Raw genomic sequence first — 17,367 nt, 5'->3', positions numbered from 1 at the left:
GAACCCCAAAGGATAGGCAGCCCCCCACAAATATTGACTGTGAGCAGTAGAGGAAAAGACACACGTAGGCAGGAAACAGGATTTAGCAAAAGAGGCCAGTCTAGCTAAAATAGGAAAGTATAGGACAGGATACTAAGCGGTCAGTATTAAAATCCTTCCAAAAATATCCACAGCAGTAAATACTAAAACTCCACCATCTAACTAAAAATGTGGAGCATATATCTGCAACTCCAGTGAATCCAACAAGACTGAAAAAACACTGACACAGTCTAAGCTGGACAAGAGAAAAACAAATGAATAGCACAGAATATAAGCACACTGCATGTGTGCCACAGAAAAAGAAACAGACTTATCTTTGCTGAATTGGCAGCTAAGCAGGAGAAGCCAGAAAGTGATCCAACACTTCACAAGAAATATTGACAACTGGCAAGGACTAATGAATCCTGCACACCTAAATATACTGCAATCAGCAGATACAACTGGCCAGGACTGTGACTCAGAGACAACTGCATCCCCACCTTCAACCACTGGAGGGAACCCAAAAGCAGAATTCACAACAGCAGTCAGAGAGTAGGGGTGAGGTAGCCAGAGAGTAGGGGTGAGGTAGCCAGAGAGTAGGGGTGAGGTAGCTATAGAGTAGGGGTGAAGTAGTCAGAGAGTAGGGGTGAAGTAGTCAGAGAGTAGGGGTGAGGTAGCTATAGAGTAGGGGTGAAGTAGTCAGAGAGTAGATGTGAGGTAGTCAGAGAGTAGGGGTGAGGTAGCCAGAGAGTAGGGGTGAGGTAGCCAGAGAGTAGGGGTAAGGAAGCCTGAGAGTAGGGGTGAGGTAGCCAGAGAGTAGGGGTGAGGTAGCTATAGAGTAGGGGTGAAGTAGTCAGAGAGTAGGGGTGAAGTAGTCAGAGAGTAGGGGTGAGGTAGCTATAGAGTAGGGGTGAAGTAGTCAGAGAGTAGATGTGAGGTAGTCAGAGAGTAGGGGTGAGGTAGCCAGAGAGTAGGGGTGAGGTAGCCAGAGAGTAGGGGTAAGGAAGCCTGAGAGTAGGGGTGAGGTAGCCAGAGAGTAGGGGTGAGGTAGCTATAGAGTAGGGGTGAGGTAGCCACAGAGTAGGGGTGAAGTAGTCAGAGAGTAGAGGTGAGGTAGCTATAGCGTAGGGGTGAGATGGCCAGAGAGTAGAGGTGAAGTAGTCAGAGAGTAGAGGTGAAGTAGTCAGAGAGTAGGGGTGAGGTAGCTATAGAGTATTGGTGAGGTAGCCAGAGAGTAGGGATGAGGAATGCCCCCTAAAGTAAAGAGAGACAGATTTATCCCAGGTGAAGGGATGCTGAGCCGTATCACCAGAGTGGCCTGTGTACATGGATGCTGAGTAAATGCTACAGCGTGTTAACCTGCTGAAGAGGAGTGAGATGTGGCTGAAAAGTGGATAAAGAGGGGCAGCATGTAATGTTATCGAGTGGCCAAGAGAAGGACGATTGGAGGAGAATTGCAGAGACTTTTACCTATTACTGCAATGTTGAAGCCAAGTACCTCACCTCTGCTTCTGCTGTCAAAGGAGACAGTACCATGTCCTGCACCTCCACGGAAGGAGAATCTCCAGTCTCTGCTCCCAGAGAATCTGCCTCCAGAGATAAAGGGGGTGTTACCAGTGTGAGACATATAGATCAGGAGAGCAGACTGTCAGTCCTTACATGTCTCACACTGGTAACCCCCTTTATCTCTGGAGGCAGATTCTCGGGGAGATCTATGTTCCGCCCATAGATTTTAACAGTTCATTTACATGTTAAGAAAAATGTGGATTTCTCTGTAATAAGTTATTGGATTATAGATATCAAGGTATCATTTTATTCAGCTTCCTATGACCTACATGTCCATATAGACGGCTCAGGAGGATTGATTTGACTGACACATTCCCTTTAATTCCATTTTTCTGCATATTAAGGGGTTTTCTATAACAGACTTGGATTTTCCTACCAAGAAAATAAAGGTGATTGGGGAGAAAACCTCAGATCTAGGGTCCCAGGATGCAGTGTTAGGAGTCATCGCCACGAAGGGACTTCACATTCTCCGCTATGTAATGTACGGATCTGATTCTTGTGATTTTTGTTGGCAGAGAAGTTTCTTTTTTGCTTTAATTAAATTAAAATAATTAAAGATATTTTCCACAATGTAGATGAATTTACATGTAAATTCCATCAATAGTGGTTGTATAGAATTATGAAAAAGATGTGTGGCTGATTGTGTGTAGTGATGATGGGAAGGGGACAGGGGTCCATGTGTCGGTCATTAGATACCTTTCTACATATTGAGCAGTTCTTGTAGGAATCTGGTCAGGAGAAAGGGAGTTGGGGTGAGGGAGACAGTAAGCAGGGAGGCAGAGGACAGGGAGTCAGAGAGGGAGATAGGGAGTCAGTGGCGACAGAGAAAGGGTGTCAGTAGAAGGAGACAGAGAGCCGGTGATGGCAGTAAAACAAGGAGTCACAGAAAGGAGGCAGGGAGTCGTGGACAGCCGGGAGTCAGGTAGTCGGAAGAGGAAGACAGAGAGTTGGGATAGGTGGCAGCAGCTGTGAGACAGAGAGTCAGGGGAGGGAGCTGGAGATAAGGAATCTGGGGTGGCCAGAAGTCAGGGAGTAAGAGGAGCGAGACAGGGAGTCAGGAACAGCCAAGAGACTGGGAGTTGGGAAAAGAAGACAGGGAGCCTGCCGGGACCCAAGCAGTCAAGGGAGGGAGATAGGGAGCCAACGACAGCTGGAAGACAAGCAGTCAAGGGAGGGAGATCAGGAGCCAACGTCAGCTGGAAGACAAGCAGTCAAGGGAGGGAGATAGTGAGCCATCGTCAGCCGGGAGACAAGCAGTCAAGGGAGGGAGATAGGGAGCCAACGTCAGCTGGAAGACAAGCAGTCAAGGGAGGGAGATCGGGAGCCAACGTCAGCTGGAAGACAAGCAGTCAAGGGAGGGAGATAGGAAGCCAACGTCAGCCAGGAGACAAGCAGTCAAGGGAAGGAGATAGGGAGCCAACGTCTGCTGGAAGACAAGCAGTCAAGGGAGGGAGATAGGGAGCCAACATCAGCTAGGAGACAAGCAGTCAAGGGAGGGAGATAGGGCGCCAATGTCAGCTGGAAGACAGGCAATCAAGGGAGGGGGATCGGGAGCCAACGTCAGCTGGAAGACAAGCAGTCAAGGGAAGGAAATAGGGAGCCAATGTCAGCCAGGAGACAAGCAGTCAAGGGAGGGAGATAGGGAGCCATCGTCAGCCAGGAGACAAGCAGTCAAGGGAGGGAGATCGGGAGCCAACGTCAGCTGGAAAACAAGAAGTCAAGGGAAGGAGATAGGGAGCCTATGTCAGCCGGAAGACAAGCAGTCAAGGGAGGGAGATAGGGAGCCAACGTCTGCTGGAAGACAAGCAGTCAAGGGAGGGAGATAGGGAGCCAACATCAGCCAGGACACAAGCAGTCAAGGGAGGGAGATATGGCACCAACGTCAGCTGGAAGACAGGCAATCAAGGGAGGGAGATCGGGAGCCAACGTCAGCTGGAAGACAAGCAGTCAAGGGAAGGAGATAGGGAGCCAATGTCAGCCGGGAGAAAAGCAGTCAAGGGAGGGAGATAGGGAGCCAACGTCTGCTGGAAGACAAGCAGTCAAGGGAGGGAGATAGGGAGCCAACATCAGCCAGGAGACAAGCAGTGAAGGGAGGGAGATATGGCGCCAACGTCAGCTGGAAGACAGGCAATCAAGGGAGGGAGATCGGAAGCCAACGTCAGCTGGAAGACAAGCAGTCAAGGGAAGGAGATAGGGAGCCAATGTCAGCGGGGAGAAAAGCAGTCAAGGGAGGGAGATCGGGAGCCAACGTCAGCTGCAAGACAAGCAGTCCAGGTAGGGAGATAGGGAGCCAACATCAGCTGGAAGACAAGCAGTCCAGGTAGGGAGATAGGGAGCCAACATCAGCTGGAAGACAAGCAGTCAAGGGAAGGAGATAGGGAGCCAACGTCAGCCGGGAGACAAGCAGTTAAGGGAGAGAGAAAGGGAGCCAACGTCAGCCAGGAAATGTGGGAAGTGTTAGAAGGTTCCTCCAGATTTCTCTGGTGTTGCTTTGGTTGGTGGAAAGTTATGAGATGAAATCCAATCCTTTGGATATCTTGTTCATTGGCCACATGGACAAGAGTTTAGTTCCTCTGTATGGCCAGAACTGAAATTAATGATCGTCCAGACCCCAGTGGTGGATCTTCATTGTCAACGGTCATGCTTGACATGTCTCTCACCGTACCAGTTGAGTCCCATTCCATAGATACCTCCAAGTGTTAAAGGGAGTCTGTCACACCCAAAATACAGGAATATAGGGGACTTAACCCTTATAAAAATTTGTCGCTGGTGCAATGCTTGTAAAAATAACTGAATCCATATACAAATACAGAGTCTTCGCGGCACCAATGGAGTGGCCATGAGCTACAGTAGGTGCACCGTTATGCCCCATTAATTTGCACCTTGGCAAAATGGTGCACTTAGCTCACAGCCCCACCATGGGTGCACTGAAGACCCCTCATTTTCGAATGGACTAAAAGTTATTGTCACAAGCACCATACCAGTAACAGGTACACTGCTAGTGGGTGTTTTATAGGGGTGAAGGTTAAAAGGCATTTTTTAAGGTGAGAGACTGCAAAAAATCCAAGTATCGCCAACCAAAACTGGTGGAAAATGCCAACTAAAGTCACTCGTCTACGGAGAAGTATGGCAACCGCCAAGTATACTGATACATGTGATGTCACACATGGCGCCAATTTCATCGCCACCGGGATGAGAGTCAGTGACTGATATGGACATGTGCTTTGTCGGCCCTGGACCGAAACTGAGACATCCGAACTGGAAATAAGTCCCGTCCATCCTAGCACGCCTGCCCAGAAAAGCTCCAGGAGACGAGACATTCGTGAGGAGAAAACAGATGCACATTTTTCGCTCCTGTGCTGTTTTCCGTTAGGGAAAGTGTCTTTTTTTCTCCTGCGAGGCTCTCTCAACACAATGAGGTTCTGTTCACGGATGAAACAATAATATCAGGATGGCGGCTGCGAAACGCGTTCACAGGGGATGTGACCTCTCTCCTGTTTCTGGATCCGATTACATGACTTAGGCTAAAGTTATGCACGCGTTTCGCTCTAGGTTCACTGCAGATATCAAGGACACGACTGAGCCAGATGAATCTGTAAGACTAACATGACCTAAACTTAGCAAATAGCGTGCGTGTTAATGAATTGTACTGACGCCGCGGCTCTCCGGTTACCGGTCTACTGTAGAGTAATATTCATGACTCTCCTACTAATCTACAGAGCACAATGGTGCACCGTCCTGTATGTCCTCCATCATCCCGAGCTTCACCATATTTACCACTGGTCACTGCTCCATATTATATCCTCTTACACCTGCTCGCTGGTCTTCTCTCATGCTGCAGCAAATGGGTGCGGGACCGCACTGCCCCAAAACATTACACTCTCCGGTAGAGGGTCAGCTCTTTTGGACAGGGTCCTGCTTGTGTAGAGTAACAGCCCTTGTGGATACTTATTGATTTCTAGAGGTACCTTATATTTCCTCTGATCTTGGGAGCTCAGTATGGAGACATATTTGTTTTTTTTTTCAAATGTAGATATTTCCTGTTATTTACCGTTCAGTTGTGTGGTCCGCCATGTTTTAACCATTTAATAGTCATTAATAACTGAAAAACGTGACGCTCATCGTCCGTCTCTCACCTAGTTCTCCTCTGTCTCCTTTCTCGCCCTTCAGTCCTCTTTGGCCAGTTTCACCTAAAAAAGAAAACAAAAACAATTACTATAAACACAATATATCATCCTTGGTGAAATTTTTAATGACACTTGATGTGTGATAGGTTTTCTCCAGTCAGGGGTCCAGACCTCGGCAATTGCTCAGGGCTCCAACTCCCTTGAGTGCCAGAAACATTTATAACAGGAGCTACACTGATAATAGTGATAGTGTGTATACATATATGTGTATGTTCTGTGTATACATATAGTGGGTACGGAAAGTATTCAGACCCCTCTAAATTTTTCACTCTTTGTTTCATTGCAGCCAATTGGTAAAATCATTTTTTTCTCATTAATGTGCACTCTGCACCCCATCTTGGCTGAAAAAAAACAGAAATGTAGAAATTATTGCAAATTTATTAAAAAAGAAAAACTGAAATATCACATAAGTATTCAGCCCCTTTGCTCAGAAACTCATATGTAAGTTACATGCTGTCCATTTCCTTGTGATCCTCCTTGAGATGGTTCTACTCCTTCATTGGACTCCAGCCGTGTGTAATTAAACTGATCGGACTTGATTTGGAAAGGCGCACACCTGTCTATATAAGAACTCGCAGCTCACAGTGCATGTCAGACCAAATGAGAATCATGAGGTCAAAGGAACTGGCCAAGGAGCTCAGAGACAGAATTGTGGCAAGGCACAGATCTGGACAAGGTTACAACAGAATTTCTGCAGGACTCAAGGTTCCTAAGAGCACAGTGGCCTCCATAATCATTAAATGGAAGAAGTTTGCGACCACCAGAAGTCTTCCTAGACCCGGCCGTCCAGCCAAACTGAGCAATCGTGGGAAAAGAGCCTTGGTGAGAGAGGTAAAGAAGAACCCCAAGATCACTGTGGCTGAGCTCCAGAGATGCAGTAGAGAGATGGGAGAAAGGTCCACAAAGTCAACTATCACTGCAGCCTCCACCAGTCAGGACTTTATGGCAGAGTGGCCCGACGGAAGCCTCTCCTCAGTGCAAGACATATGAAAGCGGCATAGAGTTTGCTAAAAAACACATGAAGGACTCCAGACTATGAGAAATAAGATTCTCTGGTCTGATGAGATGAAGATAGACCTTTTTGGTAATAATTCTAAGCGGTATGTGTGGAGGAAACCAGACACTGCTCATCACCTGCCCAATACAATCCCTACAGTGAAACATGGTGGTGGCAGCATCATGCTATGGGGGTGTTTTTCAGCTGCAGGGACAGGGCGACTGGTTGTCATTGAAGGAAACATGAATGTGGCCAAGTACAGAGATGTCCTGGATGAAAACCTCTTTCAGAGTGCTCTGGACCTCAGACTTGGACGAAGGTTCACCTTCCAACAAGACAATGACCCTAAGCACACAGCTAAAATAACAAAGGAGCGGCTTCAGAACAACTCTGTGACCATTCTTGACTGGCCCAGCTAGAGCCCTGACCTAAACCCAATGGAGCATCTCTGGAGAGACCTGAAAATGGCGTCCACCAACTTACACCATCCAACCTGACGGAACTGGAGAGGATCTGCAAGGAAGAATGGCCGAGGATCCCCAAATCCAGGGGGGAAAAACTTGTTGCATCATTCCCAAGAAGACTCATGGCTGTACTAAATTTTAAAAGATGAATATATATATATATATATATATATATATATATATATATATAGTTGCCTAAAATGCAAAGTTATTGTTTCATCCATAACTTTACCCCTTTTAGAGATAATTTCATCTTCAACTTGACAACAGTAATTTTGACCAGGGGTGCCCAAACTTTTACATGCCGCTGTATTTGTGAGCAGCCCAGTGTCACATTGCGATGATTATTGCAGTAACTATGTGACACAATCCCATTGTGTTATTCATAGCTCTGATTTTACTTTTTAATCTACAACTTAAGTCGCACTATATTGAGGTCCTTTTGTTTAGGATAGGTCATCAGTATGAGGCCGGTGGGGTCTGACAACTGGCACCCCACTGATCAGCTATTATTCATTCTGGTGGCGGCTGGATGGAAACACACTGAACGCGGCTCTCTTCGATGAGTAGTGGCCGGATTCTGCAGTATTCCTTTGAATAGCAGCTGTTCTGCAGTAACCGGCAGCAGGCGCTACACATTGATTGTTGCTGCATCAACTCATCACTTTCCGATTCCTTGTCTAATGCACTGTATCACGTACATTGTATGAGGAAATTCAATATCTCCATCCATCTCCCGCCATGTATACAGCTGTCAGTACAATAATGGGTGCGTCTCCGGCATGTTCCTCATGTGAACGGTCAGCCATGATTATCTGGGGGAAGGATCCGGTTACATAACACAGAGAGTGTTGGGATATTTATTGGGGGCAGGGACTCCGCTGGAATGTGTAATTCCTCACATGGGACCCCGCTCCACTTCCTTCGCGGCGGGGCTGTGGGCCATTTATTTTATACTGCACTTGTTCCGAACAGTCCGGGGTAAGCTTTGATTCACTAGGAATCATTCTTTGTACAGGCATGGATTGCTAAGAACATTCCTTTAAGTATTTAAAGTGAACCTTCATCAATAGAGAAGAATAGGGCCAAGTGCTTTCCCCTGTCTATTCACTAATATTAGTAATTAGTAAATATTAGTCTTTACTGCACAGTCACCACAACCCCTCCATATAACAGACCATTCCCCTTCTGCAGCGCCCCAGAGATCTGGTCGTTGCAGTATGACACTCTGCCACTAAGGGGAGTGATGGTACGTCTGATGGCACTGAAGGTATTCCACTGACCAGATATCACCAGCACACATTACACTTCATACTCCGGCCACTAGGGGGAGCAAAAGGCTTTATTTATTGGGCCCCTCCTCACACTGGTAAAACTAGGGGTTGGATAGAAAGCTAGTCAGAAGCTGACTGGGTTGGATTCAGGCAACATCCCGTGGCAGGGGGTGTTGCAGGGAGAAGACACAGGGGGGTCCATGTCAGGCGTGGGAACCTGGCAGGCACCTAGCGACCAGATCAGAACGTTACGGAACCGCGCCTGCACACCCCGCGGCGGTATCCTAAGAAAGAGACACGAAGCGAAGGATATTGTGAGACAGTGAGAAACGAGATCAAGCACAAAGGAGAACCAGTAGGAGTCGTGCCGTGAGACCGAGGCAACATCCTACTGAGGCGCGTAGCCGGTGGCCGGAACACCGAGGGAGTAACTGACGCTACGCCTTACTTCAAACTCCGCAGGACAGTTAATTATAGGTTGGCTGTCTCACCTAAACACCCACGAAGACATAGGGGGCAACAGTGGGAGAGGGGTGTCTCTAGGGTCCCGGAAGACCTCCAGGCCTTCCCGTCATACGGGTGCGTCCTAGCCATATCATACCTGGGGGACGTTGAACTAGAAACATCTGGAACACATTAGAAAGAACGAATGAACGAGAACAGAAGTTGTGAGGACTATTCCGAATGCTCAGCAGGGTAGCACTACAACACACAGGCGCTATTGGTAGGCAACGATTTCCACCTGCAAAGGGAACTCTGGATGTGCCCATCGGACCGGCCGGTCTCTGATAGCCCTGTTAAGCGTGCTCTGGATTGAGGATCCTGAAGTCTTCAGTAAAGAGGTAAAGAGACTGCAACCTTGTGTCCTCGTTATTGACTGCACCCCACACCATCACCATCCACCTTACTGGGAAGCCCTGGGGACACACTTCACCTGTGGGAAGGTATACCATCCAGCTGCCATTCCATCACCCCAGCGGACCCCACAGCAGCGTCGGTCACCCTGACCGAACATCACAGGTGGCATCACGAATCCCTGACAGACTGTACCACCTATATTGGACGCCCCTTAGCAGGGTCACGGACCGGGTATAGCCACCGTGACAGCTTCAGAACCGAACCAGAGAGGCCCGGTACCGAGAACGCGTGGTCCTGGGTCTGGGGGCGCTCCACTTCCTCCAAACCTTCCTCCCCACCATCACTAAAGGAGAGCTTACTTATCATTTCTCCAAATCACACCTCCTAACTACTTGTGCACTTGACCCCATCAGACCTCTCACCCATCCTCACCACCACCCTTATCCCGGCCCTAACCCATCTCTTCAATCATTAACTTCTGGTACCTTCCCTTCTGCTTTCAAACATGCCATCATCACACCTATTCTAAAGAAACCATTCCTCGACCAGACCTCTACGTCCAGCTATCCTCCCATATTGCTGCTCCCGTTCTCCTCCAAACTTCTCGAACAACCTGTCCATGCTGAAGTTTTCTCCCACTTCTCATCTAACTCAGTTCTTGACAACCTACAATTCAGCTTCCATCCCCACCACTCCACTGAAACGGCCCCGAATAACGACTTACTAACCGCAAAACTGATAATTCTCTATCCTCCTTCTTCTAGATCAGTCCTCTACCTTCAACACAGTTGACCATTTCCTTCTAGTATAAATCCTCTCGTCCCTTGGTGTCAAAGACCTTGCCCTATCTCCTCATATTGTTCTAAACGCACATTCAGTGTCTCCCACTTCCACACTACCTCGTCCTCCTGCTTTTTCTCTGTGGGAGTCCCTCAAAGCTCTATCCTGGGATCCCTACTCTTCTCACTTTATACCTTTGGCCTGTGACAACCCATAAAGTCCCATGGCGTCCAGTAGCAGATATATGCTGATGACACGCAGATCTACCTCTCTGGCCCAGACGTCACCTCTCTGGTGTCCAGAATTCCAGAGTGTCTATCAGCCATATCGTCCTTCTTCTCATCAGATTTTCTAAACCTCAATGCGGGCAAAACGGAACTCACCATCTTTCCTCAATCTCACCTGATTCCCCTACCTGACCTATTGATCACAATAAATTACATTTTGCTTTCCCCTGTAACGGAAGTCCGCTTCTTCTGGATAACCCTCGACTTTGCTCTCTCCTTCACACAACACATCCAAGCTCTCGCCACCTCCTGCCGCCTCCAATTGAAAAATATTTCCAGAAATGTCCTTTCGTCAACACTGAAAGCACCAAAATGTTAGTGCATGCCCTCATCATCTCCTGCCCTGATTATTGTAACATCCTCCTCTGTGGCCTACCTGCTAACACTCTCGTACCTCTACAGTCCATTCTTAACTCATTTGTCCAACTAATCCACTTCTTTCCTCGTTATTTCTCCACTTCTCTCCTCTGCAAATCCATTCATTTGCTCCCAATTCTCCAGCGTATCTAGTTCAAACTGCTAACATTGATCTATAAAGCCGTCCATAATCTGTCTCCTCCATATACCTAAACTAATCTCCTGATATCTTCCTGCACGTAATTTCCAGTCCTAGCAAGGTCTCCTCTCCTCCACACTCATATGTTCCTCATCCAATCGTCTCCAAGACTTCTCCCAAGTTTCCCCGATCCTCTGTAATTGTGTGCCCAATAAATACGATTATGGCCACACTAGGAACCTTCAGCCACAACTTGAGAACCCATCTCTTAAAGAAAGGTTAGAGTCTACAATGACCCTACTGCCACCTCACCACCACTGGAGCTCTCACCTCATCACCACTGGACCTGTCACTTCACCACCACCGGAGTTATCTTCTCACCACTACCAGAGTTGTCATCTCACCACCACTGGAGCCGTCACCTCACCACCAACAGAGTTGTCACCTCACCACTGCCGGAATTGCTACCTCACCACCACTGGAGCCAACTCAACCCTCCAACTTACGGTCTCCTTCCCTCATTATCCTGTAGACTGTAAGCCTGCGAGGGTCGGGTCCTCTGCCCTCTGTATCAGTCTGTCATTGTTAGTTTGTTCATTATAATTTATATTTGTATTTTGTATATATCCCCTCCTCATGTACAGCACCATGGAGTCAATGGTGATCGAGAATAAATAATAATAGTGTCAGTATAATAATATAGTAATATAATACATCATCACTTTATAAAGTACCATTCACATCAGAGACCACAGATGTGCCACAGTGGTCAGGTGATAGTACCAGCGGCAGTTCTTGTGGATACCATTTTATGCAGTGCTTATATAATGGTACAAATCTCACATTACACAATTATTATCCTTATAATTTGATACCAGAAAGAGCAGATTTCATCTATAGTCTTAATATACGGCAACAATACTATTCACATTGCTCGTATATACTGTAAGTGCCACTGACTGCGCTATGTACATCATCCATAGCATCTGTATAATAGTGCACATATAACAGTACCGCTTACATTATCCATGAATATCATCCATAGCATCTATATACTACTCTTTATATTGCACATATAACAGTACCACTTACAATATCCATGAATATCATCCATAGCATCTGTATAACTATACTCTTCACAGTTCACATATAACAGTACCACTCACAGTACCTGTGTGTATCTTTTGTTGCATTTGTGTAATAACACTCTTCAGTGCATATATAACAGTATTAGTCATAGTATCTATGTATACTAATATAATCTCTATAATAATACTCTTCATAGAGCAGATAATGTATGAGAATCAGTCACAGTATTCATGTGTAATATCTATAGCATCTATATAACATTACTCTTCACGTTGTACAAATAACAGTGTCAATCATAGCAGCTATGAATATCTTGCACCTGTCCCAGATCCATGCTTTCTTTCTTCATCCTGGTCCCCTAAACTCTCTAGTGCTCCACATTGGGCTTTGCAGATGGCCTGGAGGGCTACTGTATGATCATCTGCCTAGGCCCTTATGAGGCACATCAAAATACACACTTGGTATTAAGACTTCAGTGCTACTAAAATTCTGAGTTTGTTGGTACACCTTGACCTGCTCTTCAGGCTGTCTGTGGTCTCCAGGAAGTCTCCTGCATGCCTGCAGTTTCCAGAATCCCAGCTGCCTGTCCATAGTCTTCTGGATGTTTCCTGGCTGGCAACAGTTTTCAGCATCCCAGCTACCTATCCATGGTCTCCTGGATGTCTCCTGCCTGCCTACAGTTTTCAGCATCCCAGCAGCCTATCTGAGGTCTCCTGGAAATCTCTTGTCTACAATTTCCAGTATCTCAGCTACTTGTATGTGGTCTCCCGGACATCTCCTTCCTGCCTACGGTTTCCAGAGTCCCAGCTGTCTGTCCATGGTCTCCAAGGAGTTTCCTGTCTGCCTGCAGCTTCCAGTAATTCTGCCAACTGTCTGCGGTCTCCCGGATGTCTCCGATCTGCCTGCAGCTTAGAGTAACTCTGTTACCTGTTTTCTTGTGCAACACCAGCCTGCTGCACCGACACCCGTGTGTCCATCTGGACCTCAAGCTTAGGGGATCCATCTCACCTAGTGAGCCTACCAATATAATTTATAACATGTGTATGATTATACACTTCACATATAACCGAACCAGTCACAGAATCCATGATTAATATCTAAAGCAGTCCCACCAGTATCCTTGACTACTATACATTGCAGCTTTACTCTAAGCAGCAGGACACTAATTAACTAGTTCTCTGTCTTTTTCTTGACACAGAGAACACCAAGAAAGAGCCAAAACCTTCACAAAAAGGGCCAACAACTATGTATAAAAATACAAACTTTATTGAATATGCATAAAATAAGTAAAAACAAGACAGTGGCCACCAGTGCAGCAGCAAGGGTGGGACTCACTCGGGGGCAACCGCAATACAAACAGCATACATGAAAAAATAATAAACAATAACAAAATCTCCAAACAGTATAGAGACTAACCAACTATACAATATAGGTGAACATGCAACAAATATATATATATTAATAAAGTGTAATGATATACATAATAAACAGCACTAGTATGTGCTAACGTAAGCAAAGGAAATAAGTAACTAATTCATTAAAGAGCAATACATGTAGCCATAGTATAGGTAGAAGGTATAGTTACCATGGAGGAGCACCCGGGGACCCACCACACCCGTCGCGCGTTTCGCAATGAAATGCTTCGTCCAGGGGTGGTTGGGTACTGGCCAGAGGGTGATTATAAAGAGGTCATGACCAATGAGGGGAAAGGAAAGTAATAAGAACAAGTACCAGCACCTGGGAGAGAGGCGTCCTGATAATAACAATGCGAGCGCGTCCGCACGATTCAAACGGAAGTGGAAATGACAACGCCGAACCGGAACAAAGCTACCGCGCAGGCGCAGAGAACCTAGCAACCGTTGGCATGACACTAATGTTAGTATAGGCACACCATATGCAATAAATACAAGGGTTCTGAGTGATTGAAAGTGAGAACCAAATTGAAAGAGTGGAACCAAATTGGTATCCACACAAAAAATAAAATATATACAAGTGTGAATATATATATATATCAAGTAAGAATATGGCAATGAAAAAATAATAAATAAAAGAGGAAATACTGGCAAAAAGAAAAGAAAAATAAAAGAAAAATAAATAAAGTGTGTAAGTGAAAACGTGTAACATAACCATAACAATAATGACAACATCAAGGGAGCCAATTTAGTTGCTAGAGTGTCTCGCAGTATTAATATTGAAGTATCAAGGGACCAGACGTAGCTTGATGTGGTAATTCCAAAAAGTATCCAGAAAGTCCCAAGAGAAGGAAGCCAATATCAACAATCCCAGGACAGAAGGTACACTGGACATGACCATAATTAAATAATAAACCTAATAAAAAAGAAAGAAAAAGGAAGGGAAATGACTAAAAAAATATAAAAACAACTTTATTAAAACGGAACCAGATAAAAAACAACCAACAGAAAACAGCATTAGCATACAGATCTGCTACTACGTAAATACCCAAACAATGTTGTTATACTGGTAGAAAAGGAACAAAACTATTGTGGTCATTAAGGCCATACGGTGTTATGGTATTTAATTTATGTATCCACTTTGATTCACGTTGCGCCAAAAGTCTTTTCCAATTTCCGCCACGAGGACCAATGAAAATACGGTCAATACCCTTAACCATTAGTCCAGTGGGATCACACATGTGGAAAGACTTGAAATGGCGAGGTATGGGTTTGAGATTATGAATATCTTCCTCTGTGGCGGCCTTTTCAATATCTAAGATATGTTCACGCACCCGACGACAGAGTTCGCGTGTAGTCATGCCCACATAAATCAAGCCACAAGGGCAAGTGGCATGGTAGACTACTGCTTTCGTTGTACACGTAATAGTGTGGGTGATAACATAATCCTTATCCATGGTAGAGTTGCAAAAGCCCGTGGATTCGCTGATATTTTTACAGGCCACACATTTGCCACAACGAGTACAACCCCATTTGGGGCCTTTGGAGCCAAAGATATATTTTTGTCATGGACCACTGTAGTAACTGTGAACCAGTTGATCCCTTAGGTTCTGTGACCTCCTAAAGGTAATTTCTGGAGTGTCACCAATACATTTAGAAATGACATCGTCAAGCTGCAAAATATGCCAGTGTCTGGCGATGATGTCCCTAATTTCCTGACTTCTGGAGTTATAGTCCAGAACACATCGTACCTGGTCCTGTTGTCCGATGATCCTTTTTTGTTGCAAAAGGTCAATCCTCCGACTCCGAAAGGCTCGCTGGTATGATCTGCAAATGGTCCTCTTTCCGTATCCTCTGTCCTTAAACCATTGAGAGAGATCCAAAGCCTGCTTTTCAAAAAGGATATCGTTAGAACAGATTCTTTTGGCACGCAGATATTGGCCAGTCGGAATGTTTCTGATCAGGTGTCGAGGATGTTGAGAAGAGGCGTGCAAGACTGAATTGGCAGAAGTACTCTTTCGGTAGAGGTCAGTTTGTAAAAAACCATCACCATCAACAAAAATCGAAATGTCCAAAAAGTCGATAGAACTAGTGCTATGTTTGTACGTAATATTAATATTTTTGGAGTTGTTATTAAGAACAGTGAAAAAAGCATCTAGTTCATCACATGTACCCTGCCATATCATAAGCACATCATCAATGTACCTCCACCAGGAAACAACTCTGGTACTCAACTGGTGGGGGGACACCTGGAAGATCTCTCATTCCCAAAAACCCAGAAAAAGGTTCGCATATGAGGGCGCACAAGACGCCCCCATAGCGGTACCCTGTATTTGGAGGAAAAATGAGTCCCGATAGATGAAAAAGTTATGTGTTAAAATAAACCTCAGAGCCTTAATGAGGAAGACACACAGATTTTGGTGAAGGCCACTATGATTGAGAAAAAATGTAGTCGCTGCCAGGCCCTCTGTATGACGAATAGATGTATACAACGACTCAACGTCGCATGTAACCAAAATCATATTGGATTCTAACTGAATCCCATCAAGTTTCCTCAAAGTATCTGTAGTGTCTTTAAGATACGAAGGTAGGGTTTCTACCAAAGATTTTAAATGGTAGTCAACAAATTTTGAAATGGGGTCGGACGAACCAACGGTTGCAAGCATCTATCTCCTTCCTAAGATTCACAAAAATCCTCTGATACCTCCAGGTAGGCCTATTGTCTCTGGGACTAATAACATCTCCGACCCCATTTCAAAATTTGTTGACTACCATTTAAAATCTTTGGTAGAAACCCTACCTTCGTATCTTAAAGACACTACAGATACTTTGAGGAAACTTGATGGGATTCAGTTAGAATCCAATATGATTTTGGTTACATGCGACATTGAGTCGTTGTATACATCTATTCGTCATACAGAGGGCCTGGCAGTGACTACATTTTTTCTCAATCATAGTGGCCTTCACCAAAATCTGTGTGTCTTCCTCATTAAGGCTCTGAGGTTTATTTTAACACATAATTTTTTCATCTATCGGGACTCATTTTTCCTCCAAATACAGGGTACCGCTATGGGGGCGTCTTGTGCGCCCTCATATGCGAACCTTTTTCTGGGTTTTTGGGAACGAGAGATCTTCCAGGTGTCCCCCCACCAGTTGAGTACCAGAGTTGTTTCCTGGTGGAGGTACATTGATGATGTGCTTATGATATGGCAGGGTACATGTGATGAACTAGATGCTTTTTTCACTGTTCTTAATAACAACTCCAAAAATATTAATCTTACGTACAAACATAGCACTAGTTCTATCGACTTTTTGGACATTTCGATTTTTGTTGATGGTGATGGTTTTTTACAAACTGACCTCTACCGAAAGAGTACTTCTGCCAATTCAGTCTTGCACGCCTCTTCTCAACATCCTCGACACCTGATCAGAAACATTCCGACTGGCCAATATCTGCGTGCCAAAAGAATCTGTTCTAACGATATCCTTTTTGAAAAGCAGGCTTTGGATCTCTCTCAACGGTTTAAGGACAGAGGATACGGAAAGAGGACCATTTGCAGATCATACCAGCGAGCCTTTCGGAGTCGGAGGATTGACCTTTTGCAACAAAAAAGGATCATCGGACAACAGGACCAGGTACGATGTGTTCTGGACTATAACTCCAGAAGTCAGGAAATTAGGGACATCATCGCCAGACACTGGCATATTTTGCAGCTTGACGATGTCATTTCTAAATGTATTGGTGACACTCCAGAAATTACCTTTAGGAGGTCACAGAACCTAAGGGATCAACTGGTTCACAGTTACTACAGTGGTCCACGACAAAAATATATCTTTGGCTCCAAAGGCCCCAAATGGGGTTGTACTCGTTGTGGCAAATGTGTGGCCTGTAAAAATATCAGCGAATCCACGGGCTTTTGCAACTCTACCATGGATAAG

General features: G+C 45.4%; 1 protein-coding gene across 1 annotated transcript in view; it reads right to left on the bottom strand.

Moving 5' to 3' along the window:
- Positions 1 to 17,367, bottom strand: part of SCARA5 (scavenger receptor class A member 5) — a 339,153-nt gene that overhangs the window by 51,222 nt on the left and 270,564 nt on the right. Inside the window, exon 7 of the mRNA XM_069728448.1 lies at positions 5,721 to 5,774. Within this exon, the coding sequence (XP_069584549.1) occupies positions 5,721 to 5,774 (54 nt within the window). The remainder of the gene's footprint in view (positions 1 to 5,720; positions 5,775 to 17,367) is intronic.

The sequence above is a fragment of the Ranitomeya imitator genome, chromosome 5 (assembly GCF_032444005.1).
Source record: "Ranitomeya imitator isolate aRanImi1 chromosome 5, aRanImi1.pri, whole genome shotgun sequence".
Taxonomy (NCBI): domain Eukaryota; kingdom Metazoa; phylum Chordata; class Amphibia; order Anura; family Dendrobatidae; genus Ranitomeya; species Ranitomeya imitator.
Note: the sequence above shows the minus strand (reverse complement) of the source record. Positions and strands in the feature narration are given on the sequence as shown.